General features: G+C 61.0%; 4 protein-coding genes across 4 annotated transcripts in view; 2 read left to right on the forward strand and 2 right to left on the reverse strand.

The window, feature by feature from the left end:
* The window catches only part of TRAVEDRAFT_140584 (ARM repeat-containing protein), a 5319-nt gene extending 2466 nt beyond the window's left edge, over positions 1-2853 (reverse strand). The window contains exons 1-9 of the mRNA XM_008035131.1: positions 2771-2853; positions 2695-2720; positions 2481-2630; positions 2314-2426; positions 2155-2252; positions 1690-2094; positions 1535-1630; positions 1408-1487; positions 317-1354 (exon numbers count right to left, since the gene is read on the reverse strand). Of these exons, the coding sequence (XP_008033322.1) occupies positions 317-1354; positions 1408-1487; positions 1535-1630; positions 1690-2094; positions 2155-2252; positions 2314-2426; positions 2481-2630; positions 2695-2720; positions 2771-2809 (2045 nt within the window). The 5' untranslated portion in view covers positions 2810-2853. The remainder of the gene's footprint in view (positions 1-316; positions 1355-1407; positions 1488-1534; positions 1631-1689; positions 2095-2154; positions 2253-2313; positions 2427-2480; positions 2631-2694; positions 2721-2770) is intronic.
* Positions 2854-3340: 487 nt separating this feature from the next.
* Positions 3341-4814, forward strand: TRAVEDRAFT_26084 (uncharacterized protein). Its single transcript, XM_008033717.1, has 4 exons — positions 3341-3446; positions 3508-3716; positions 3826-4471; positions 4528-4814. Exon 3 carries the CDS (start codon positions 4116-4118, stop codon positions 4344-4346), a length of 231 nt encoding a protein of 76 aa, XP_008031908.1. The 5' UTR covers positions 3341-3446; positions 3508-3716; positions 3826-4115; the 3' UTR covers positions 4347-4471; positions 4528-4814.
* Positions 4815-9897: 5083 nt separating this feature from the next.
* TRAVEDRAFT_42572 (uncharacterized protein) lies at positions 9898-10585 on the forward strand (the record flags this gene model as incomplete). The annotated part of the gene is made up of 3 exons (XM_008034078.1): positions 9898-10066; positions 10117-10252; positions 10318-10585. 3 exons carry the CDS (start codon positions 9898-9900, stop codon positions 10583-10585), a joined length of 573 nt encoding a protein of 190 aa, XP_008032269.1.
* Positions 10586-12772: 2187 nt separating this feature from the next.
* Positions 12773-13573, reverse strand: part of TRAVEDRAFT_160050 (ARM repeat-containing protein) — a gene marked incomplete at its 5' end in the record, with an annotated part of 3882 nt that continues 3081 nt past the window's right edge. The window contains one exon of the mRNA XM_008035132.1: positions 12773-13469. Within this exon, the coding sequence (XP_008033323.1) occupies positions 12926-13469 (544 nt within the window). The 3' untranslated portion in view covers positions 12773-12925. The remainder of the gene's footprint in view (positions 13470-13573) is intronic.

A 13573-nucleotide genomic window follows, 5' to 3' on the forward strand; every position in this document is an offset into this window, starting at 1 on the left:
CTGCATGTCAGCCTCGACGAGCGCCGCGTAGAACGCGAGCACGGAGTCGAACGGCGCGCCCGCGAGAAGCGGCGAGTGCGCGATCCCGTAGACGTCCGTGAGCACGTCGCGCTCGACCTCGGGGAACGTCGCCACCGGGGAGAGCTCGAGCAGGAGAGCGATGATGTCGAGTGCGGCACCGAGGAGCAGGATGTCGGCGGGGATGATGTACGCCTTGAGCGTCGGGATGAGGTTTGCGGATAGATCAGCTGGGATCGCGGAATATCTGAAACGCAGGGTAAGCGTTTGTGCTGTACGAAGAGGAGAAGCAGCTTACCTCCTCAAGAGGGCGTCCAAGCAGTTGAACGCCTCCACCTTACCCGTACGCCCACTCTTCTTCAAGAGGGTCGACACCCACTCGACAGAACCATTCACCCACGCGTCGTCCATTTCCACCTTCGTCGCTACCTCGGTGACGACCTTGACGGCACCATCCGTGCGGCCAGTGGTCCTGCAAATGTACTCCCACTCCTTCCTGTTCTTTGTCTTCACAACATCCGTCGCGGAGATCCACAGGTCTCCAATAGACTCCTCTGCGCACGAGCGAACTTCTGCATCCGTATCGTGATTGCTCAGACGTCGCACGGCCTCGTCGTAGACGCGGTCGACCCATTGTCCGCTCTTCACCGGCTGCATAGCGTTCAGCAGCGCAGAGAAGTTGCGGAAAGCCTCGGAGGCGATCCGCGGGTGCTTCTCCGCCAGAGCCTGCAACAAGAACGGCGTGATAGACTCGAGCTGGGGCGCATAGACAGCAGGAGGGTGTTTCGAGAAGAAGAGCGCGAGGAAGGACATGCATGTCACCTGCAGGGACGCTGAGCTCCGGGACGAAGTAGAGAGGACGTTCTTCGCGTCGGCGATAATCTGTGCCGACTGGTTCGCGAGAGAGCCAGGAAGGACAGTCAGAAGCTTGTGCAAAAGGGAGAACCCGGCTTCGAGAGTAGGTGCAGGCGTCTTCGGCGACTTGATCTGGTTAAGGAGGGCCTTCGCGAGGGAAGGCACCTGTGATTGCAGCAAGCCGTACGGCGTCTCCTCGACCTCCATGCCTTCTTCGCGCTTACGCTTGCCTCCTACCGTGTATTCTGCGTTGCTTTGCGGTGATCCACCGTACACGCCAGTTTGGGTCAAGAGCACGCTGTAGGTGGACCATACCTCCAGCCGAACGGTTTCTTCACGATCACCAAACCGAGAGATGAGCACTGGAGAGACCTCCTTGTACAGAGTGGTGAGCAGTTCTGGACGCGTGGCGATAACAGCGGCAAGGAGTTTCGTCGCTGAACGACGGATCTTGTACGAGGTGTCCTCGTCGTCTTCATACCTAAAGTTCTGCGTTAGTGAGCTAGTCTGTGATCAGACAGCATGAAATCTGACTCGTCGCCCAGCTCCTCATCGTCCTCATCGTCCTCGTCAGCCATATCTTCATCTTCGTCATCGTCACCGCCTGCATAGTTCTGCGAACATTGAGTGGCCGTCAATGAAAGAAAACGGCACAACCTACCGGGTCGTACTTGATGTACTGGTTGCCGACTTGGATGGTCGAACTGAGGAACGGCGTAATCTCGCCAGGACACCTGAGGACAAGCCCTTCCAAAGCCTACCGGGAGAAGCGAGTACGATAAGCTGCGGTCCAAAAAGAAAACCCGCTAAACTGACCTGAAGACAGCTCTCACGCAGTTCCTCATCGTCGCGCTGCGAGTCCTTGAGGATGCTAGGCGCGATCTCACTCAGTGCAGCTGCGATTTGATGCGGAGAATGGCGGGCAACCGCCGCAACCAGCTGGACAACTGTGCGCTGCTTCTCGAGGTTGGCGGACGGCGTCAGACCAGGGACAATGTACGCGCTCAACAATTCGGTGAAATGCTGAGGTTGCGAGTACGGCAAGAACTGTGCCAGGGTCGTGATAGCCCGTTTCCGGACGGCTGGTCGGGGATGCGAGAGCATAGGTGTTAGTACTTGTATGGGCTGGACCTCCAGGCCGATCAAGTATCCGGGGAAGCGGCTGATCAAGATAGACAAGATCGAGAGGGTTTCGATGAGGGTCTCTGGTGGTGTGCTCGGCTGGGGGTGTAGTTAGTCAGCGAGACAGCGCGAGCACATCGAGCATAGCGCGATACACACGTTCTGAAGCTGTCCGAGGAGTTTGGGCGTCAGCTTCTCGCAAGCTTTGAGGGCAATCTTGCCGTCGGACGGAAGCTCCGAGGTGATGGTCTTCAACGCTGAGGTAGAAAGGGATCATTATGGAACACGCGTAATTGCCTCATTCCCTCGTCCACACACCTAGTCCAGCGATATCCCGGAGCTCCTCATCTTTGCCGGCAGAGAACTCAATCAACTTGTCCACGACGGTCTCCATCTGGGACTCGCGAATGATCTTGATGAGCTGTCCTAGACTGTAGCACAATACATCTCAGTACACAGGCCGCATGATGAAGTCCCGCGCGCACCATTTGACCGCCTGGTTCTTCACCTCCGAGATCTTGTCCTCCACGAGCGCGAGCACCTGCTTGAGCACTTTGTTCTCTGAGGCCTCATCGCCCAAGAAGCTATTAGGATCTTGCTTGATCTCCAGTAGTAGGTCATTCAGGCCCATGTACCTGCCGCGATTCGCGTTAGCACATGCGCGGCGCGCGGGGACGCGTCGGGGCTGTGGTCACGCACCGGAAGTCCTGGTCTGGGGATTGCATCTACATCGCGTGCGTCAGTGCAGTTGCGATCAAAGCTGCTGCGATACTACCTTCTCCACCAGACCGTTCATGATATACGTCTTCGTCATCGCTGCCAACGATGGGGTGTGGGAGGGGGGTAGAGAAAGGGAGATGGAGGAAGGCAAGTGGCGGAGTGAAGCTGTGGCGCAACTTCTCGAGTGGACTAACTGGGCGTCTATCCAATCACGCTCACCGACTCGCCGCCGCCGACGCGCCTGGCCTTTCCTCTCCAGGCCCACCACGGCACATCGAGCTCGGGCGCTGTCAAGCTCCGAGTATACTGCCTCGAGGTGGGCGTGGCAGAGAGTAAGGCCTCGTGACGCATGAGCCGCGGATTCTTACTAGCAGCGCAGACGCTAGGGCGCGGACGAACCCTAACCTCGTCGCGAAGCTGAGGGCTTCACGGCTGGTTTCCGGCGTGTCAAGCTCTGTCAAGCTGCTCTCGACGCTCGTTCAGCCAAGTCTCGCCTCCCTGCCTCGCTCTCAGCCAACAGACGGCTGTCGCCACCCCAGTGCATCCCTCTCAGCCGTACGCCTTCGGTCGCCCTCTCGCCGTCTCTCTGCGCTGTGCGCTCCATCCTCGCTCCTCGCCCTCCACTGCTCTGCTCTCCTGCGACGGGCGCGCCCGTCGCCTCCTGCTGTGTTGCGCCGAATCGTCTGTGCGCGCAGCTTCCTCCCCGACAACCAGCACGCCTGCCGCTCAACGTACGTACCATGTCCGCAATGCTCACCGATATCTCAATTGCTCATCCTCGGCACTCTTCAGAACATGATCGAACCACAAAAACGCGTCAAGTATTCACCAGCCGTACATACATACAACGCCGGTCCTGTCGGCCTCACACCGACAGGTCCGTCACGGAGTCCGTGCTCGTGGACTGCTCGGCTGCTCTTCGCGGTCTCTACTCGCGAGCGTACCCGATGCTGCCAACCACGCAGTCCGCGCGACACGCTAGCCCGCGCAGGGATATACAGGTACGTCACTAGTCCGCGACTATCCATCTACACGCCACCCGCGCACCGGACACTGCTGAGTCCATCGAGCGGTGCGGGAGTCCGAGGCTGACGGCTGTGGTCAATGCAGATACGCAGGCGCAACGGAAAGAATAGCGCACCGTCATGCTCACCCGCACATCGCGACACCGACCTCGTCGACCGCGGCCCTCTTGCGTACGACGCCGCGGCACATAGGCTGTCCACGAGCAGTCAGCGCACGTGTGAGCGGAGACATCGGGTGCATGGACGTACCAGACCACGCGGCGCAGCAAGCAGGATGCAGAATAGGCGAGGTGAGGAGGGAACGGCGGGGAAGAGACGGGAAATGGCTCCTCTCTCTCCACACCCTCCAGCCTTTAACCGTCCCCCGAGACGCCGATGGCCCACGCCCGCTCCCTCGCCATGCTCTCTGCCCGCTGCCCATGTTCGGTTCGCGCCGCGCACGCATCTCCGCCGCCGGCGCCCCGTGTGCGCGTGCGTTGCCCTCGGACGATCGCGCCCCGCCGTCCCCACGCATACGCATCCCTGACGTCCGTTTCCAGCGCAAGACACCGTGCGCTCCGCGCCGAACAACCCCGCGGGACGAGGATGGGCGGTCAGCCCCACTAGCGGCGGCGAGCGTCGCCTGCAAGACACAACGCCCGAGCCCCCGCCCCGCCGTCGACATTCGCCTCGATGAGCACGTTCACAACATGCGCCGGTCGAGTGGGACGCCGCCGCCAGCATATCTGACGGTACGTACGACTAGCCCGTGTCTCCGATCTGATGCACGCTCATCCCTCGGACCGAGGACGCACGTCCAGACGGCTGTTCCATGCCTCCCGAAGGCCAGCGGTGCATGTACCACAGTAGTGGTACGCCACCTGCCCGCGCACGACGGCGCTGCGCGCGTCTTTGACGTCGCACAACGCCCTCTCACGTCTCGTCGGGCGCGCGTCTCGGCGGGGATGCAGCACGGCACGACGGCGACTCCGGCCGCTCCCTCAGCCCCATGCCGCGTCGAATCCACACCGGCACACTCCCCCGACGCAATGTACACACCCCAGCGAGTCTTGCACGAATATATTTGTGATACCCCCCACGAGTCTACGGGCAGCAGCGATGCACGGCGTCCCGAGCTGCGCATCCCCGCCCTCCTGCGCGTCCTCCTGTGCCATATCTCCGCCGGCGCATCCCCGCGTCCGGCGACGTGCATGCGTGTGTCACCAGTCCGATTCCCGACGAGTTCGCGGCGAGGTGCTCGATGCGGCCCCCGAGCGTCCGGGTACTGTCGAGACGGCGCCGAGGCACGACGGGCTCAAGCCTCGCGCTCGATAGGACATGCCCCGGCGACGGCGGGGCGACGTGCAGAGCACGCTTTGCGACGGCGCACGACTCGTCGTCGCCGCGGCGCGGTGGGAGCGGGGGCGTGCACCAGACAAGACGTCTCGCTCGCGCGCCGACGACCGTTCCCGGCAGCGCCGACACGACGACGCCGCGCTCGAATGCACCATGGGACACGCGCCCGGCGATCTCAGCGCTGCCCGGCGACATGTATATCGGAATCCCCCGCGCGATGCGCGATTTCATGGGCGAAGACCCGGCGAGCCCACAGAATCGCACGGACCCGTCCTCCCCCGCACTGTGCCGCGTCGAGAATGCACCAGCACGATATACGCACCAGAGCCTAACGTCCAGCGAGGTCCGAGCGCGTCTGAGCACAAAAAGCCGGTCCGAGGTGTTTCCAAACGGGGGACCCTTGCGTCGCGGCGCCGTACGCGTACGAATGGGGGCGCGCACCCGCCAAGGCGGCGAGATCGCGTGCGGAGGGTGCTCTGTGCAGCGCCCAAACCGCGACGCCGCACTCCTGCGCACCGCGGGGCATGCGTCCAGCGCGTCTCGGCGCCGTCCGTGCACATGGACTCCGGGTCGTTTGCGCGTTTTCATGGGCGGAAACTGTGCAAACGCACAGATGTGCGCGTGCCCGTCCTCGCTCGCGTCCCCCCGCGGCGGGCACTCGTCAGGATACACCTGCGAACGTTTGCGTGCGGCACCTGTCATGCTCGAGGGCGTGCGGACGGTTTGGTTCTCGACCCTTGCGCGGGGAGGGGTTCAGACTGCGTAGCCCCATCCGCAGACAGGTCGACCTCGCACCCGGACGCCGCGCCCTGCCGCCTTGCCAGTGAGACAGCACACTCCTTGCACCAGGCCGCACGCGCCCTACCCATTTCAACTCCATCCGAGCAAGTCGAATGTCGCCGACTTTGTGCATTTTCATGGTCTCGTCGGGTGGCGTAAACACCGAAACACCCGCCCCCGCCCTCATTCGTGTCGCGTCGGCCCGCCCTGCGGCACAGACACGCCCGCAAACGTGCCTAACCGATTCCCGCTATTTTGGGAGGCGTGCAAACGGTGTGCGCCTCGGTGTTCTCGTGTGAAGCAGTGTGAGTAGGGGTAGATGCCCCCAACACACCGTCCTCCTGCGACGGCCGCGCCCCGGGCGGCTTCATCAACACAACGACAGGCTGTATGGAGCAGGGTACGCACGCCCTGTGAGTCTCGGCCTCATCCGAACAAGTTCAATTCTGACGACGTGATTTCCAAGGGGGGACCCTTACAGGTTCCGCGAAATCAGCGAATCAAGCATTCCACCTCGCCCTCGCATCCTCCCGCGTTGAAACTTGGCACGCCTGTGCCTATACGCGCCGTGAATCGTTCTGCGTCAAGCTCGCCTGTAGGCAAAAGGCTCGCATGTGGGAAACCTCGCGGGAAGGTGTGCCACAGACACAGCGACCCTCCGCTAGACTGCGCCCACGTGCTGCTCCAGTGTCGCAACGATACATGATCTGCACGGGACGGAATATGCTCCGCCAGTATCAGCGCGTCCTCGGCAAAACTGCAACCTGAGGCGTCGAAACACTGGCGAGGAGTGGAAACCAGATGTGCACACCCCGGGCCCCCATCGCCTGAGGGGGCTCCAAAAGCACAGCCATAGGCTATTCTGCATCAGCGATCGTGTTCACAGTGAGTCTCGGCCTCATTCGAGAAGATTATTTCTGACAAAGTGGTTTCTAAGGGTCCCCCCTTACAGATTCCCAAGATCCGACAGATCGAGCACTGCGCCTCGCCCACGCATCCTCCCGCGCTGAGATCTGGTACGCGTGCTCGTGTATGCATTGTGTACCCTTTTTTGTCACGCTGACACGCATGCTCACAGTTTGCGAGTACATAACATGGCAGGAAGGTGCGTCACAGACACGGCAACCTCCCGCACGTTCGCGCCCCCGCGCGGCTCCCGGAACGCTACCGTACACACCCCGTACGACGTTTCATATCGTCTGCGAGTTTCAGCGTGATCCCGGCACAAATGCGGTTTGAGGCATCGAAACACTGGCTAGGGGCGGGAAGCCAAACATGGGTGCCCCACCCCCCACCGCTACAAAGGTCTTCAAAAACACGATCATAGGCTATCCTGCATTAGACACCATATTGGCCGTGAGTCCCGGCGTCGCCTGAGAACATTCATGTTGGCGAAGTGCTTTCATTCCGCGAAATCGATGGGTCGAGGAATTCGCCTCGCCCATTCATCCTCCCGCGCTGCGCTTTCGTAGGTGTGCTTGTTCATGTGTCTCGAGCCTTCTCCGTCATGCTGACGCGTATGTGAACAGTTCGAGGGTAAACAACCTTGCGGGAAGGTACGCCACGGTACCTAGGACCTCCCGCTCCCCCGCGCTCTCGTGCCGCCGCCAGGATACACCAGCATGCGCCCCGCACCGTCTCGCATGGGCTCTGAACCTTTCGGCGCGATCATGGCCCGACAGCGTTCTGACGCCTCCGGAGTCCGATGACTAGCGAGAACGGGAAGCTAGAAACGGGCGCCCTGGCTCACTATGTCGGCGTTTCGTGCCGCAATCTCCCCCACACGCCCACATGGACGCGTACGTTTACGTCTTTCTCCTGACATGCTTGCGCGCGCGCGGATCGCTCGAATACCGACGCGCTCATGGGCGAACACTCCAAGACGGTCTCGCGTCTCCCGGCGCGCTGGGACTGCGCCCGTACGCTGCATGCTCGAGAGTCGAGCTTGAGCACGAAGTTGCGTCGTGCATGCTCCATTCGCACGCAGCCCACAAACATGCGGAACACGTATCACGCCGAACGCGCGAGGTGCGCGGTCGTCGTTACGCCTGCACTTAGCACTCGTGCTCTGACAGATACGAAGCCAGTCCGCTCGCCCACGGCCAGAATACACACGCGATGGCAGCCCCACGACGTGCGCAATGGCAGGGCCGTTCTCTGAGCCGAAACTCTCGTCTTGTAAGCAGGGGAGCCAGCGCCCAATAGCCTTGTGATCGCCCTCGAAGACGCGCGCAGTGGAAACCTACTTCGATATACTATCAGAACGTCCCGTCGCCGGTAGCTTCACGCACAGCGGTTTTGCATCAGCATGAAATATGTTTCTTCAGCCCAGCTTCAGAGCCCGCGTACGTACCCCGCGAGACCATTCGATGGATATTGGATACCTATGTGACACACACGGGCATCGCAGAGATGACTTGCACCCGCCGATGTCGCTGACGGCCCACGGCTGACTCGGACGTGCAGCATCTGTGCACGCATGTCCACTGCCGGCAGCCTGTCATCGTGTCGGGAATATCGGAGAGGAAAATAGGAAACAAGGCTGACTGAACGTGCACCAAACTCCGAAGAGAGCTCACGCTCGCAGTCGGACGCGAAGAGCGCCGCGACCTATACGCTGGCGCGCAGCCCAAAATGGAGAAGGCCTCGAACTGACCCTGAGACGAGTACGTACTGACGATACCCACGTGCGCTCCATGATGGCGTCGCAATGGCTGCCGCGTACGAAAGGCCTCGCGCTCGCAAGAAGAAGCTGCACAGAGAGGAATCTGGCGTTGGCGAAGACTGCAGGTCAGCGCACCGGACCCACAAGTTCCGGGGTCCCATATCTCCCCGAGGCAGACGTTGTCTGTCGTGCGGCGAAGGGTTCCAGGCTGTGCTGTCCCTTGATGGCCGATTTGGAATACTTCCATGCATTGTGCGCGCCCGCCGCAATTGTCGCGACGCTTGAGGACACCGACTAGCCTATTGTGGGCTCAGTGACCACTCTCCCGGTGCCGCGCCCCGAGCAGCAAGCACGAGGCCGAGATTTAGGCACACGATGGACGTCGCACAGAGGAGCTGACAATGACACACGCGCGCGGGATTGCGCGCACTCCGGTCCCGAGCAGGATGCATTGCCGCCCGAGGGTCGCAAGACCCCGGCGCCGGATCGACGTCCATAATCCCTCGTCGAGAGCGCGTGGGATGAGTGCATGTCAATTCTGCGACTGTTAAGCAAGAGTGTACAGACAGAGCGTACTGGTTGTTGTCCCTCGATGCCGGTGTCGGGAGCTGTGCGTGGTCCGCCAAGTTCACCACGAGACCCCGAAAGATGTCGCTTTCAAGCTGCGTAGCGGACCGATTAGTCTGACAGCGGATGAGTTAAAGATATGCTTACCTTTCCTGTTGCGCAGCTCGTGTAGCCGAGCGCACGGGCACAGCGGCCGCCGATAGGGAAGGCCCGGAGACGCGCTGACAACGACACGGTCGCGACGTCAAGACGGTCGCGACCAAGAGCGGCATTGCGGGAGCACGATCTTTACCTCACAGGCGCACGGCACACATGATCGGAGATGATGGATATACTGTGCGCGAGCAAAGTCTATGAGCCATCATTTATATATAGATGCACTTGGTCCCAGCGCACCTTCAAGTTTGGCTTGCGAGCCTGAGAGGCAGAGGCGCACTGCGCCGGTGAGCCAGACATGCTACTTGGCAGTCCGAGTGTCAATGCGGCTACTCGGGAGGAGTTCGGTGTCATCGGCCTACCGTACAGTTCCCAACTGCATTAGCCGCGCGACGGGGATATTCGTGGCAGATTAGCTATATGCGGTGGCAGGCCTGCTGGACTTGGGCGCGATGCACGATCCCGGCGTTCACAAGAGGCAGCGGATCCGAATGCGAAGCACTGCCATTCTCGCGTTAGGCGTGCGATAACCTGCAAGAAGATATCAGTATTTTTTCGCGGTCGAAACGACACGGAATACGCACTTGGCCCGTTCACGCGGTGCGTTCCTATCGTTCATAAGAGTGAGTGTGGCTGCTGGTCGGGACTCTCGCAATGGCTTCACTTCTCCCACCTGTCATGTCCGTTGTCCCGTCCCAGGTTACGTCCACGGAGCTGCCATCCATGACGTCCGTCCCTTCCGAACTCTCCGCCCTCCCGGAGCTCGCTCTCTCAACCGTCGGCGACCGCGTGCGCGCGAGCGAGGAGTTGAACCCCAGTTTGCGTGAGTGCCAGTGCCCTATACTCGCCATAAGTCCGCTAATGACAGTGCAGTGCTTCTAGGAGAACTCACCGAAGCATCGCCTGCAAGCTCCGACAGCATCACTGAGACAACGGAGCGCAACCCAGTGCTGCTGAGGCGGGTCCCGGGTCACCGCCACCGCCGCCTCGGACCATCGTCTTCGCGCGAGTCCGCCACCGCGGCGACGCGAAGGCACGCTACAGGGATATTTTCAAGCCGTACGGACGCGACAGCGGGAAGCTTGCAGCGGGGCACGGGGAGGTCTCCTTGGTCGACTCGGAGGACCCCATCATCGGACTCCAGCCTGCTGCAGCGGGGAGCGCGTCTGCTCTCTCTGGCTCACCCGCAGTCGTATCTCACGGCAATACCGACAGTACTACGCCGTTCCCGCAGTCTGACGGGACGGAGGCGGCCTCGGGGCGTGCGGCGTTCGGCGGGTCGGATTTGGAGGTTCCGGGGCAGTCTGACTCCTGGCTTGTATTCGAAAGTCGTCGTGATTAGCATCATTGGTCTTGTACGCGTGTTGAAGATTATATGCACATAATACTCGATTTCTTGAGCAATGTTGGCTCGAGCGTCCATGGCGGCCCAGAGTGAGTCGAGAGTCGAGATGAAGGTTTCGAGCGGCGGGCGCCTCGAATGAGCTTGCATTCCTGATTTGGGAGACTGGACAGGCTTGGGCGGCTGAGGACCGCTCCTTCGTTCTGCTCCCTCATCGCGCGCTCTGCTTGCCATCCTGCACGCTCGACTGCATGCATGCTTGGCGACGTCTTTGATCATTCGGCTACAGGGCCTCTGTTATCACCATCAGTCAGGCCTCTACAGCCGTCCTCAGGCTGACATGGGCGCCCGGCGGTATTAGCCATGTTCGACAACAAGCAGCAAGTGTCAAGTTCAAACTTGAATTTACAACTTGAGTGCACACGCGAGAGGATCTCTGTATCGCTGCAGCGTCGAAATATATGCCATGTTTTGGTCGAGGCGAGGGTCATTTTGGCTGCTTGGGCGCGCTATCTCCATAGCTGATCATGCAATTAGGCAGAAGTCTGATGTGCGGTATCCAGCCGCCTGCACGGGAGGTCCCGCGGAAGTCCAGGAAATCGAGTCTCCCTGTTTGAACACGGGGAACTCGGCTTGCCATACTTGGAGCGCAAGCAGATGGCCCTCCGGGCCTCCGCCAAAGAATGGCGCGTCTGCAGCATCCGCCGCTCGCTCTGTCCCGGTTCGGCACCCTATATCAGCCTTGAAGCGGACTAGAACATTGTGGCTGTCATATTCCCTGTCCTCTAAATTATTTGCTTCCTCTTCTTGCCCCCTCCGTCCCCGTATCTGCTCTCGGTCTCTCTCGCTGTCTATGCTCGCGACGTCGACAGTGCACTCCCATTCTTCACGTTTTCCGAACCAACTTACCCCGCGACAACCGCCTTTTGGGGCCCGGGCAAGAGGACGCCTCGACAGGTGCGTAGACAGTCATCGTTGTGCTCCTGTTGTGGATGTGGTGGGATTCTCGGCGAGGTCCTCAGTTTGGAGTGCAACGAGCGCAGCACTCGCCTTCGGTCGTGGTGCCGGGTGTTCAACGAAGCCTGCTGTGGCGGCCGCAGGCGCCACGCACACCTCAATTTCGCACGCAGAGCACACCCCGGGCCCATTAGAGCGTCCTTGAGGTTCAGAGTGCAGCAGCGAGCTCGAGGGCAGACCATGCGAAGAGCAATCGGCCTTCGGGGCTCAGTGCGCTCCAATATTCCGTCAGTTCAAGTTTTGCATTTTCTTCCTGTTGTTTTTCGGCTGCGGCGGGCGACTGGCGGTTCCAGCCTCACGTGGCCACGGTGGAGAATGTCCAACTCGTCTATCATGCCGGTGAGGAGGTCCTAGCCCGATGTGCGGTTTTCGTAACGGCCATGGTGGACATCAAGGGCAGTGCTCATGGGGAGGTTGCTCAGGAGGGGCACCTCAATTCGTGTATCACACAAGTCGGCTACCCTGTGCGGACCCGGCCGCAAACATGGCGGCGTGCGATGTCGGGCGGCGGCCTCTTCCCGGGCTTGCTCCACGCCGTTCAGTGTCGCTTTCGGGCGCATCCAGAAGAGTCGTGCGTACTGCACCCTTTTAGGCCGCGCACGCACAAGTTTCATATAGGAACATGTCCATCTCGCGTCCGAATTGGGACAGCATAACCTCCGGACCCTGCGTTGACCGTGCAAGGGTGCGTGACTGCGGCGCGTTAGTGCTGACCCCACCGACAGGCACATGCGCGAAGCCACGCGGACAGTGTTTTGCAGACAGCAGCGTGCTGGCTTGCTGTCCTGTTTTGCCGCCGCTTTCCAAGGGTGCGCCGGCCTAGTACGTGTGGGATCTACTATGCATGCAGGTGCCTCGCTCATTTCGTTTTGCAGCAAACTCGATACAAGAGGATGGAAGAGGTGCGCGAACAAGTCTAGCCCATGAGGCGTCACGGGCGGAACATCTGAGCAGTTGAGGTGGGAAATCGTGGCTGGGACAGGACTCGAGGGGCGCAGGGACTCGTGGGGAGACGACTGAAGGAAACAGCGTCTGCGCTACGTCACGGGCGGGTATCTTGGGCGCGGTGGTATTTGCTGCGAGCAACGCCATCTCGCCGAGTCCGCGCCATCACGCTATCGCAAACACCTGTGGTCTTATTGCGAGGAAACCATGTATTCATTGAATGCTATCTACGTTATGTACATGTCCACGACGGCGTGACCCCGTGTGGCCGACCAAACACTCCGTCCTACCGCCCCCTGCTGCTGCCGGCGTCCTGTCCCGTCCGTGCCAACCAAGCCCCGATACTCTCCCTGCGCCCTGCGCGCCAACTAGCACCCACTACCCTCCCATACTTACGAATAATTTCTGCAGCTTCTCACCCCGCGCCCCGCGCCGTCCGCGCCCCGCCGTCCGCGCTACCGAAGACCGCGCCGGCACTCGCGGCGCTGTCACACGTACCTTCAGGTGCCGGGCGAACTCAGCGATCGTCCCCGCGGCAACCGCCCGCTGGGATTTGACGACCTGGCCCACGCACTTGGCGACATTCGGGAGGCTCACATCGCCCTTCGGCGCCTTCTCGACCGAGGAAACGAGGTTCGCGACGACATGCGGCGCGATCTGCATGTCAGCCTCGACGAGCGCTGCGTAGAACGCGAGCACGGAGTCGAACGGCGCGCCCGCGAGAAGCGGCGAGTGCGCGATCCCGTAGACGTCCGTGAGCACGTCGCGCTCGACCTCGGGGAACGTCGCCACCGGGGAGAGCTCGAGCAGGAGAGCGATGATGTCGAGTGCGGCACCGAGGAGCAGGATGTCGGCGGGGATGATGTACGCCTTGAGCGTCGGGATGAGGTTTGCGGATAGATCAGCTGGGATCGCGGAATATCTGAAACGCAGGGTAAGCGTTTGTGCTGTACGAAGAGGAGAAGCAGCTTACCTCCTCAAGAGGGCGTCCAAGCAGTTGAACGCCTCCACCTTACCCGTACGCCC

Source organism: Trametes versicolor, assembly GCF_000271585.1.
Source record: "Trametes versicolor FP-101664 SS1 unplaced genomic scaffold TRAVEscaffold_1, whole genome shotgun sequence".
Classification (NCBI taxonomy): domain Eukaryota; kingdom Fungi; phylum Basidiomycota; class Agaricomycetes; order Polyporales; family Polyporaceae; genus Trametes; species Trametes versicolor.

What these genes read in the sequence shown, in the direction of transcription:
- TRAVEDRAFT_26084 (XM_008033717.1), top strand. Translation starts at nt 4,116, where the DNA reads ATGGCCCACGCCCGCTCCCTCGCCATGCTCTCTGCCCGCTGCCCATGT.